The sequence below is a fragment of the Macrobrachium nipponense genome, chromosome 40 (assembly GCF_015104395.2).
Source record: "Macrobrachium nipponense isolate FS-2020 chromosome 40, ASM1510439v2, whole genome shotgun sequence".
NCBI classification, from domain to species: Eukaryota; Metazoa; Arthropoda; class Malacostraca; order Decapoda; family Palaemonidae; genus Macrobrachium; species Macrobrachium nipponense.
In genome coordinates this window covers 1,792,182-1,804,572 of record NC_061101.1, presented here as the reverse complement: position 1 = coordinate 1,804,572, position 12,391 = coordinate 1,792,182, and the positions used below count along the sequence as shown (strand labels likewise).

General features: G+C 37.6%; 1 protein-coding gene across 1 annotated transcript in view; it reads right to left on the bottom strand.

Moving 5' to 3' along the window:
- Nucleotides 1-11,893, bottom strand: part of LOC135212256 (uncharacterized) — a 68,648-nt gene extending 56,755 nt beyond the window's left edge. The window contains exon 1 of the mRNA XM_064245699.1: nucleotides 11,783-11,893. Coding sequence (XP_064101769.1) covers nucleotides 11,783-11,873 — 91 coding nt within the window. The 5' untranslated portion in view covers nucleotides 11,874-11,893. The remainder of the gene's footprint in view (nucleotides 1-11,782) is intronic.
- Between the last annotated feature and the right edge of the window lie 498 nt (nucleotides 11,894-12,391).

Below are 12,391 nucleotides of genomic sequence, written 5' to 3'. Positions count from 1 at the left end.
CCCACATCCTCACCCCCTGCCTCTTGCCTCTTCTTCGTTTTTTTTTTTTTTTTTTGAGTGGGAGTGGGAAAGGAATGGTTATTTTTTTATGTTTTTATTTTTTTGTGGTGCTTTCTTAAAATACTTCTTTTGCTTCTGGTTTTTTTGCTTTTGTTTTTGAAAGAGGGTATGGGAATGAATGGGTATTCTTTTTCATTTTAGTTTTTTGTGGTGATTTCTTAAAATACTTTTTTTGATTCTTGATTTTTTGTATTTTTTTTTTGAAAGAGGGTTTTGGGAAGGAATGCTTATTTTTTTATCTTTATTTTTTTGCGGTGCTTTCTTAAAATACTTATTTTGCTTTTTGTTTGTTTGTTTCGTTTTTGTTTTTTAAAGAGGGTATGGGAAGGAATGGTTATTTTTTTATCTTTATTTTTTGTGATCTTTCTCAAAATACTCTTTTTTGCGTCTTGTTTTTATGTATGCTTTTGAGGATGTGATTAAGGGAAGAATGGTGATTTTTTTAATATGTGGGGTATCTTAAAATACTTTTTATTATATGTGGTGTGTGTATATATATATATATATATATATATATATATATATATATATATATGATACATATATATATATATATATATATATATATATATATATATATATATATATATATATATAAATAACTTCGGGCATGCTTACTTTCTTAAAATAGTTTTGTATACGTTTTCATATTTTTTTTACAGGTTTGTTGTGTTTTATGTTCTTGTGGGTGTAAGTTTGTTTTAAAGATTCCTGTATTAATTCCAGTTCCTTCTCCTGGAACAAAAAAAAAAAAAAACAAAAAAAAAAACAAATAAAAAAATTCTTGAGATGTTAATTAACGTAAATTCCAGTTACAAGACGTAACTTCTAATCATATCATGGTCAGAGTTACGTCAGTCTGACTTATCATTTTTCACGCATTTGCATTCCAGTTGCACGACGCAACATTTTAATTGTTTATGGGCACATTTACGTCTGTTGAAGAAACGTAACACGGGAGTCGTGGCTCGCTTGTTTCACCTTTACATACTCGCAAGTTTTTTTTTTTTTTTTTTTTTTTTTAAAGAGCGTCCACGCTCTATTGAATTCGGATATCAAATGCTTTTAAAAGAGTTGCCGCTCCATTCGTACACAACTGAAACCTTTAAAAAATTATTATTATTATTATTATTAAATAATCGCAAGATATAACCGGAAACTACGCTTGTACACTGCGCCATTTTCCAAATTATATGGGAAAGTAGAACATAAACAAACAAATCTACCCTTTTGTCAATGCGACATTTCCTTACTTTCACCAAATTTTCGCAAATCCTGACCCACACCAAATATATATAAATATATAATTATATAATTACCAAGGCATCTCCGATAATGGCGATCCAATTCAGTCGGCAGGATAGACTGAAAACTCTCTCTCTCTCTCTCTCTCTCTCTCTCTCTCTCTCTCTCTCTCTCTCTCTCTCTCTCTCTCTCGTATTCAGATTCCTTTTTACGCAGGTATCAATTTGCATAACTTCATTGATGCCTCGTCCCTGTGAGCGAGGAACCAGCGAAGAAGAAAATGTCCTTCTAATTTGTCCAGTGATGCAACATTTGGTTTTTGGTAAATATTCGTCTCGTGTCGACGAGTCAAGATAAATATGCGGTTGCCGGAGACAGGGAGGTGATGTTCGTCGACTCAATTTTAGTTTAGTTACGAGCATTCAATGGGGCATGGAAAATTTAAGTGAATTAATGATTATTGAAATAATATGGGAAATGTTTTTAAAATAATGGAAGAACGAAGTATTATACAACCTATTTGAATATGTCATGAAGCGAAAATATATCTAAATTAACCCGTTACTACAATGATTATTTAATTTCTCCAAGATTAATAAAAATAATTGTAAAAATTGATACTTTCAAGAGATATAAAATCTATTTGACCTTGCATTAAGCAAAAATATCGATCAAACCCTAAGTAACAGGGTTATTAGAACGCAGATTTTATTTCTAAAAAATAAAATAAATAATAAAATAAAAAATAACAGAGAAGAAAACTAATTTTCTCCGGTAAGTTTCAAGTGATATAAAATCTATTTGAACATACCATAAACCAAAAGCGATCGATGAACCTCAAGTAACCCCATTTCCTATGGTACTGGATTTAATTCTAAATATAAATAAATAAATGAACAAATAAAATTAAAAACACCAGCATCAGAGAAGTAAACACTCATCTTAGGAGAGGTTCACTTTTTCTTGTCGAAAGAGCCTGTTGTATAGAGGTCCCGAGACAAAAACAAAAGGAGTTACAAACAGAGAAGGCAAATACCTGGGGGCTGGCGAGGACGCAGGCAATAGATTACCAGCTTTAAACAAGCAGGTAACGGAGTTACGGCGTTACTTTCTGTAGGACCTGAGTTACATCCTTACTGCACCTTCTGCAGGGTGTTTGTGTGTGTGTGTTGGTGTATGTATACAAACACAACCACACACATATACATATATCAGTATTCATATTTTATTCATCAGAACCATGTCCTTACACTCTCGTCTGTCTTTATAAGTCTTTTTTCATATGCCATTCCTATACTCGTAAATTTGTTTCTGAGCTCGCCAATATATTTATATATATACAATATTATATTAGATATATATTTATACATATACTAATATATATAGGGTATATAATATATATATATATATTATATAAATCAGAATAAAACGATATGATTACGAGACATTCATTTCAGTGCCCCCTTCCACTTTATTTGTCCATCATTTTCTGTTTTCATCTATTCAATCTTCCCCAAATACCTAACCAAAAATAAGGTCTTCCATTCTCTACACATGACCATGCCATAATTAAGACCCTGTATTTTTATTTCGCCTTTCCTATGTCAAGTTTCTCGTCCTTTCAACCAACACCACATGAGCTTATGAAATAAACAATCATTAATCCACATAGATCTGAACCGTTTCCCTCCATCTGCATCCAACATTAATTCCATAAAGGAGGCTGAGCTCAACAACCCTTTCAAGCTTTCTAATTGGCTTACATCAGACGCTTACTCCAATCGTATCCCAAGTCTTTTGCAAAGTCACAAAGAGAGAGAGAGAGAGAGAGAGAGAGAGAGAGAGAGAGAGAGAGAGAGAGAGAGAGAGAGAAATCTGATGGGATCACGAGTGACGCGGGCATCGTCAAGGTGGCGCAAGTATATGAATGAGACCGTCGGCGCGCGAGTGAAAAAGATGAATGAATGCGCCGGAGGTTTAAGAGATATGGAGAAGAGGATCAAGACGAGAGTGAATATATGACCTGAAGGGTTTAACATCGCTTGGCGTAGCGGGGGAAGGAATTTAATACGATTTGAAGCGAGGGATTAAGACGGGCAACAGGAGAGCAATCATAGGGAAGATTTCCCTGGGTTCCAACAAGGAGGAGGGACGCGTGGATTACGTTGTCAAACGGATGCTTGAGAAGTTTCACACTGAGGCGAACGATGCAGGTGAATTGTGCGAGAATATGCATGCGGGGGAGTGGCTGGTTCGGTGCAAAAGTGCACTGAGACGAGGGGTGTGATATCTAATGGGGTTAGTTGGAATATGGTGGTGATTAAGTTGAGCTAGGTGCTTGAGAGTAATTTATTGTAATGGTATATAAATATAAGTATATGGTGCGAAGGGGAAGGGCAATTCTTTATTCCTTTTCTCAGTATTTTATTCAGCTGCTGACGTTTCAAGACGTTTAGTCCCATTTTCAAAGCAAATGGTGCTGAGGGCACAGACCAAGATATATATATATATATATATATATATATATATATATATATATATATATATATATATATATATGTGTGTGTGGTGTGTGTGTGTGTGTGTGTGTTTGTTGTGTGTGTGATGTGTGTGTGTGTGTGTGTGCAAAATCTCACGACCACTATACAAGTTGCATTTTAAACACCGCACCAGCTTTGAATGAATACGGTCTAATCCGACAAACAAAAAAGCTCTCCAAAGATGATATATGACCAAACCTTTACAATGCTAAAAGCCTGAGCTCGTACGATATGCATATTAAAATGATTATCGGGAAACGGCGGGGCCATAAATCACCAGCCAACAAAGAAAGCACTACGGCCGATATATTCCTCGCCCATTCTCCAGATACTTTTGCCAGGCACTCAGAATCTGAACTCGAATGTAATTCGGCACAATCTCGGCATTGAGTTATTTCTAGATACAAAATTACCTAGAGAATAACCTTTTATTTTCACGCGATCAATGCTGAATTAGTTCGTCAATAAATCACACCCCATTGAAAAAAAGAAAAAAAAAAAAGAATGACGCGAGTCAAGTTGCCGTCTGACAAAGCAGGCACCGAATAATTTCTAGTTGCGAATGATGTAGCCCAGGCTTTTGTTTCTACAGTGATCGATGTCAGGTTGACCGTAAATCACAACCCATTACAAAAAGCATAACGAAAAGAGTTCTTGTTGCAATGTAGTATATCAGTAATGATAGATCCCTCCCTGCCTTTGAGTCATTGTTGAGGAATATTTTCCTCTTTATTTGAAGGGTAGACGAGCTACAAGGGCTAAGTGGAAGAAAGAGGTCCCTCAAATGATTCTCCTTGAGCTGTGTCTGAAATTGCTTCCGGTGGAGGATTCCTTCGGCAAAGGAAAATGAGTTGGTGTTATTTGTCTAAAAGAAAACAGTCTGAACAAGAAGTAAAAACAATTTCTGGTGAAATACTGAGCTTGGAATTAAACATTAAAAAGAGAGAGATAAACGCGACTTATAACATCGCACGAGTCACATGAAAAGATGGATGACAAGAAAAACGAAAGCCTGAAATCACTTTCCCTAGAAATTATTGAACGACATAACCGTTTGTTTGTTTGTTTGTAGTATGGCGTTTTTACGTGGCATGGAGCCAGTGGTCATTCAGCAACGGGACCAACGCCTTTACGTGGACTTCCGAACCACGTCGAGAGTGAACTTCAATCACCAGAAATACACATCTCTGACCCCTCAGTGGAATGCCCGAGTATTGAACTCGCGGCCACCAAGAGGTGGCAGGTCAAGACCAAACTGGCCACGCCACTGAGGGTTAGCTGAACGATATAACCCGTGCAGGGATGAAGTTGCAAGCCCATCACGTGCCCGACGTCTTCCGGATCGCGACCCAGCGTTTAAAGGCCCGCTATACTTCTGACCGCGAACCTCACGGCCAGACTCGTCACGCTAACCACTCGACCACGGATATAAAAACGTATATGAACGAAAGCGAAAAATTTTCGTTTAAAATTGAAAAATGGGGAAAAAATTACGGAAGGGTAATAACTTCGATAAGACGAAGAGAAAAAGACCGTAGTAGTCATTCAATAGAGCGCTGCTGATGGAACACAGTATAATCAGATGTTACACCTTTTTTTATGACAGGTTATACATACATATATTTTGCCTGTTTCCCGAGAACATCAGGAAAAGCATTCCCATTCCTCGTGGGGTCATAAACGAGACACTTTCTCTACCATAAACAACAGCATGTGGTGGTAAACAGAAGTATTCTCACCGCCTTCCATATCTTGAGTTGTTGATAAAATAACCAAAAGGTTTTTCGTAAAACTGAGCCTATACAGATCAAATAACCTTGGAAGTCCAGAGGTTATATTTTTATCTTGGCTATTTGGATCACAGAGTCGTATATATTTGCAAGATATAGCTTATTTGTTTTGTTTTGCTAAGATATAGGGTTTTTCTTTTGTTTCGCCAAGACATAGTTTTTTTTTGTTTCGTTAAGATATAGTTTTTGTTGTTTCGCTAAGATATAGTTTTTTTGTTTCGCTAAGATATAAGTTTTTTTGTGTCGCTAAGATATAGCTGTTTTTGATTGTTTGTTTCGCTAAGATATAGCTTTTATTTTTTGTTGGGCTAAGATATAGCTTTTTTTGTGTTTGCTAAGATATAGTTTTTTGTCTGTTTGTTTCGCTAATATATAGTTTTTATTTTATTCGCTAAGATATAGCTGTTTTTGATTGTTTGTGTCGCTAAGATATAGCTTTTTTTTATTATTTGCTTCGCTAAGATATAGCTTTTATTTTTTTGTTTCGCTAAGATATAGCTTTTCTTTGTGTTTTTCGCTAAGATATAGTCTTTTTGTGTTTGGCTAAGATATACCTTTTTTTGTTTGTTTCACTAAAACGAATCTTAAGCTGGTTAGATAACGCCCCCAATAAAATGGTGAAGACATCATGAAGAAATGAATAAAGTATATCTACGATTACAACAGTGAGAAACAGTCAAATACAGCAAGAAAGAAGAAACTGTAATTCAAAACAACACATCAAATCATATTGTAACCTAATGATCTTGTTGGTTTTGCTAAATTGAATCTTACGTTTGGTAGGAAAACTAAACTATTTTTTTATCTAATGAATTTGTTGGTTTTGCTAAACTGAATCTTACGTTTGGTAGGAAAACTAAACAATTTTGTAATCTAATGATTTTGTTGGTTTTGCTAAATTGAATCTTAGGTTTGGTAGGAAAACTAAACTATTTTTTTATCTAATGATTTTGTTTGTTTTGCTAAAGTGAATCTTACGTTTGGTAGGAAAACTAAACTATTTTGTAATCTAATGATTTTGTTGGTTTTGCTAAAGTGAATCTTAGGTTTGGCAGGAAAAATAAACGTCACCAGAAAGTGTCGAATGAATGAGTGAATGAATAATTAATAATTATCAGGCGTCGTGACTACCAGGATCATTGAAGTCGACAGAAAGTGTTGAAGACACTACGAAGAAATATACTGTATAATACATCTACGATTATAAGAGTGATAAACAGGTCAAATACAGTAAGGAAGAAGGAGCTGTAATTAAAAATAACTTTACGATCTAATTCTCCAGCTCAACAAACCTCAAAAAAAAAAAAAAAAAAAAAAAAAAAAAAACACACAAGTAACGCGACAACAGAAACTTCAATGCCCTTCGAACAATCCCCCATCGCACCAGAGGATTGTTGTCAGATGGTGATACGGACGTTGCAACAATACGTCCTTCCGGTTTAATAACCTCGGGTTGTATGGTTACAACCTGGCATAAAGCAGCTCAATATGGGACCGGGGATAACTCGGTGCTATAAAAACAACCAAAGGACTTGCAGGGTTGCAGAGAACCTGGCTGCGTAATAGACATAGAGAGAGAGAGAAGAGAGAGAGAGAGAGAGAGAGAGAGAGAGAGAGAGAGAGAGAGAGAGAGAGAGAGAGAGAGAGAGAGAGAGTTACAAGAATTAGGATGTCTCAAAGACTTCGTTAGTCCATCCTAAGAGGAGACATCGTGTGCTCACTTATCTCTAAGGGAGCAGGTTTTACTGTGCATTCACAATGTCCTAATGATTTTATCTAGCTTTCTTTTAAACTCTACATACTGAGACAGAGAGAGAGAGAGAGAGAGAGGAGAGAGAGAGAGAGAGAGAGAGAGAGGATGGTCCATTCCCACAAATAAGACAGAGAAGAAGAAACACCTGCAGGAAAAGAAGAATATCTTTCCACAGCGAATTTGCGTCCGATAACATCAAACGGCGAGGACGAATGGGAAAAATTCTCTCGGCGAGCATCCGTCCTAAAACACTGAGAGAAGAAGAAGAAGAAGAAGAAGAAGAAGAAGAAGAAGAAGAAGAAGAAGAAGAAGAAGAAGAAGAAGGGGAGGGGAGAAGTTTAAGAAAAAAATTCTTTAAAAAGAAAGTATTTCATCTAAAAGATAAAAAAAAAGAGAGGAGGAGATGATGCTGGTCTAAGAAAAGATTTCTTGATATTGAAATCACTTGAACTCATAAAAAATAAAATAAAAGAAGAGTATGAGTCAAGAGAACATTGAAAATAATACTTGAGAGAGAGAGAGAGAGAGAGAGAGAGAGAGAGAGAGAGAGAGAGAGAGAGAGAGAGAGAGAGAGAGAGAGAGAGAATAAAAACTGTATCAAACTTATTTTCCTCTTTACAGCCAAAACACTGAACATCTTAGAGAGAGAGAGAGAGAGAGAGAGAGAGAGAGAGAGAGAGAGAGAGAGAGAGAGAGAGAGAGAGAGAGAGAGAGAGAGATCCTGCTAAGTGACTCAAGAGCAAGGCACAGGAAGCAAGCACTCCAGAGCTCGTAAAGGACCCGATAAAGAACCCTTCTCAGGTTATAAACATCTCCCCAAAATTAGAAGTTACAGCTGCTCCTTTTTTTATTTATTTTTCTTTGAGAACCTAAAAGGTATTTATAACCTTACTGAAAATACGGAAGATGGGAGGGGAAGGTATTTATAACCCTAATGAAAATACTGAAAGGGGATGGGGGAGTGGGGGTTTTACTCACAGTTCTCCACCTTATGAATAAGTGATGCCTGTTTCCTGAGAAACTCAGGTAAGAGGAAATGTGTTTATGATTATTTTTATGTTTTTTGTTTTTTGTTCTTCTCAAGCGAGGATGAAGAATTAATGTATGGTTAGTGTAATGGTAAACTGACGGTTGTACTGGTTTATTTGCCTGAGTGATACTGGCATATGTATATGTATAATGATAATGCCAACACCAGTGAACACCTAATGAACAAATTTAATGAACACCCAATGAACACCTAATGAACAGTTGAGGATCGTTATTTGAAGACCGTCATTTGAGGTCGAATCAACCATGACTTGGCTCTTCTTCCCCCCCCCCCCACCCCCCCCCCCCCACAAAGCCCCCTCTTACAGACCACTAATGTGAGGGGGGAATGAGGTACCCATTCGGCAGGAAGTTATGGTACTTGACTGAGTCGTGACGGGACAGAAATGGACCATGACGGTACCCATAGTGTAAACAGAGAATTAGCCCCAAAATGTTGTTGATTATATATATATATATATATATAGATATATATATATATATATATATATATATATATATAATACACTACACATACACATACTATATACATATATATATATATATATATATATAATATCTATATATATCTCTATATATATTATCATATATATTATTATATATATATATATATATATATATATATATATATATATATATATATATATATATATATATATATATATATATATATCCTCCATTTCAAGCTTAATATTGCTATTACTTTGAATATAACAAATTTTATGAATATGTTGTTCGTCTTTTTTTTTTATGTATTCACTCGTAATTCAAACGAAATAGCCACGATTTCACAATAAAACTAAAAAAAAAGTAAACTCTTGTATATTTCTTAACTCTTTAATTAATCTACCTTCTTTTTCAAAAGCTATGTTTATTGTCTTATGATTCAAATATTCAAATTAAGTAAATGATATTCCACAATAAAGCTGATACCTGCTAAACTTTAATTAATTCCCTACGGGAACTTTTATCTATCATTCTTGATTGTGCTGCGTTTAAAGTACTGTGCCTTCCACCGCTAAATTGAACTAATTTCTTAAAATATTCTTCCTCAACGCTACTTTCAACTTACGATGGATTTAACCTCTAAATATAACTCATTTCTTAAAATATTTTTCTTAAAGCTACTTTCAACTTACGATGGATTTAACCTCTAAATTTAACTCATTTCTTAAAATATTTTTCTTAAATCTACTTTCAACTTACGATGGATTTAACCACTAAACTGAACTCGTTCCTTATATTACTTTTCTCAATGCTACTTTTACCTTTTGATGTCTTCCACCACTAAATCCCACTCATTTCCTCTAATACTCTTCCTTGACGCTACTTTTAACCTGCGACGTCTCTCACCACTAAATTGAACTCCCCTTCCGCCCACATCCAGCGCTGGTTTGAGGGCGGGCGAGGCAACAGGAGCCTAATCTATTCATTGGGGCTTCTAATTAATTCACGAGCCGAGAACTTCTACGGGATTTTGCATCAGAATAGCCGTCGTCACTCGCCGATTAACTTCCTCGCCTTTTACGAAGTTGGAGAGCCCGAGGCTCTTCAATAAATATGTCTCGGAAGTTAAGAAGTTATATACTCTTCCCCGGGAGGGGCGCAGGGGTATTATTTTGTTCGAGGTGGGTGCGCTGGATGGCAGGAAGTAACGCGGCATAAAAAATGGTTACAGGTGCTCAGATTCTCACCGTTTTTCCACGCAGTTTCGCGATGGGTAACGAGGCCTCCTTTGACCTCTCTCTCTCTCTCTCTCTCTCTCTCTCTCTCTCTCTCTCTCTCAAATAAAGTCAGTGCCTTGGCTGTAAAGAGTAACAGAAGTATGGTGCATTTCTTATCCCATTTCTCTCACTCTCTCTTCCTCTCATCTCTCTCCCTCTCTCTCTCTCTCTCTATCTCTCTCTCTCTCTCTCTTTATAATGAACCGTAAGCTCCCCCATAGCATGCAGAAACACCCCCAGGTATAACTGTTTTTGAACACCAAGGAAAACACCCCACAGTCGCTCCTACACCGTAATTTCGTGTAGAATATTTTCGATGGGTCTGTCCCTTACGACGCTCCTGATTGGCTGTTGATAAGCCAATCACAGGGCTGGAAGCTTTCAGTCTCTCGCGAGAGTTCACATTGGTAGGATGTATTTTCCACTTCTCCTGAGGGATAAGTCTTTCAGGAGAGGTGGAACATAGATCCTATCTATGAGAATTCTCTCGAGAGAGACTGAGAGTTCCCAGCCCTGTGATTGGCTTATCAACAGCCAATCAGGAGCGTCGTGAGGGACTGGCCCAGACATCAGATGCACGGTTGATGTGAATCTACTACAGTTCCTCACGTCATTACCTACACTCGAGACTTAACTTTCTTGTTATCAAATTTCCCAGGTATTTTCAGGACCAGTAAATTGTCTCCGATATTTCCAAGACCACTAAATTATCTCGGATATTTCCAGGACCCTCAAATTATCTCAGGTATTTCCAGAGCCCTAAAATTGTCTCAGGTATTCCCCAGACCCCCCAAATCGCCTGAGGTACTACCCAGACCACATAAATTGACACTCAGGAACTTCTTCACTCATTAAAAACAGCCAAAAACCTGGATTCCCACCCTACTTTTGCCAATCTAAAACAACCTGATCATTACGTTCTACCACACTCCACCTACCTATCCACTTAGCCACCTTCCATTACCCATAATTCCATGCAGGATCTGCAACACTTCACCTACCTAACAACTTATCTACCTTCCATTGCCCATAATTCCAAGCAGGATCTGCCAAACGTCACCTACTACCAAAACTCTACCTTCCATTACCCATAATTCCAAGCAGGATCTGCCACACTTCACCTACCTAACAACTTATCTACCTTCCATTACCCATAATTCCAAGCAGGATCTGCCAAACGTCACCTACCTAACAACTTATCTACCTTCCATTACCCATAATTCCATGCAGGATCTGCCACACTTCACCTACCTAACAACTTATCAACCTTCCATTACCCCATATTCCATGTAGGATCTGCCAACACGCACCTACCTCAACTTATCTACCTCCCATTACCCATAATTGCCAGCAGGATCATGCTCACACTTCACCTACCTTAACAACTTATCTACCTCCCATTACCCATAATTCCAAGCAGGATCTGCCACACTTCACCTACTATCCACTTAGCCACCTTACCCATAATTCCAAGCAGGATCTGCCAAACGTCACCTACCTAACAACTTATCTACCTTCCATTATCCATAATTCCATGCAGGATCTGCCACACTTCACCTCCCTATCCACTTAGCCACCTTACCCATAATTCCATGCAAGAACACTTCGAGGGACACTTACTCTGCACTTTGAGGTAGGTAAAGATGGAAACGTGAGGATGAGTCGACATCTGGCATTCGTACTCGCCCTCGTCTCGCTTCGTCACGTTCATTAAATGCAGGAACCACACCTGTGGGGAAGAAGAAGAAGAAGAATATGATGATGAGGAAACGTGTGTTTGAGAGAGAGAGAGAGAGAGAGGAGAGAGAGAGAGAGAGAGAGAGAGAGAGAATGTCAGGGGAGTTATAATGCTCGTGCACGGGGAATCAGGAGAGAGAGAGAGAGAAGAGAGAGAGAGAGAGAGAGAGAGAGGAGAGAGAGAGACAGAGAGAGAGAGAGAGAGAGAATGTCAGAGGAGTTATAATCCTCGTGCAAGGGGAATCAGGAGAGAGAAGAGAGAGAGAGGAGAGAGAGAGAGAGAGAGAGCGAGAGAGATGAGAGAGCAGAGAGAGAGAGTCAAGTCTGCGGTCCGAAAAATGCTCAGAGAGAAAAGTGGCAGGACAGGGCACGAGGCAGTGGGAGCTTCAAAACAAGGAGAAGAAGAAGAAGAAGAAGAAAAAATAAGAGAGTTATATTTGCCAGAAACAGTATGATAAGTCCGTGAAGAGAGAGAGAGAGAGAGAGAGAGAG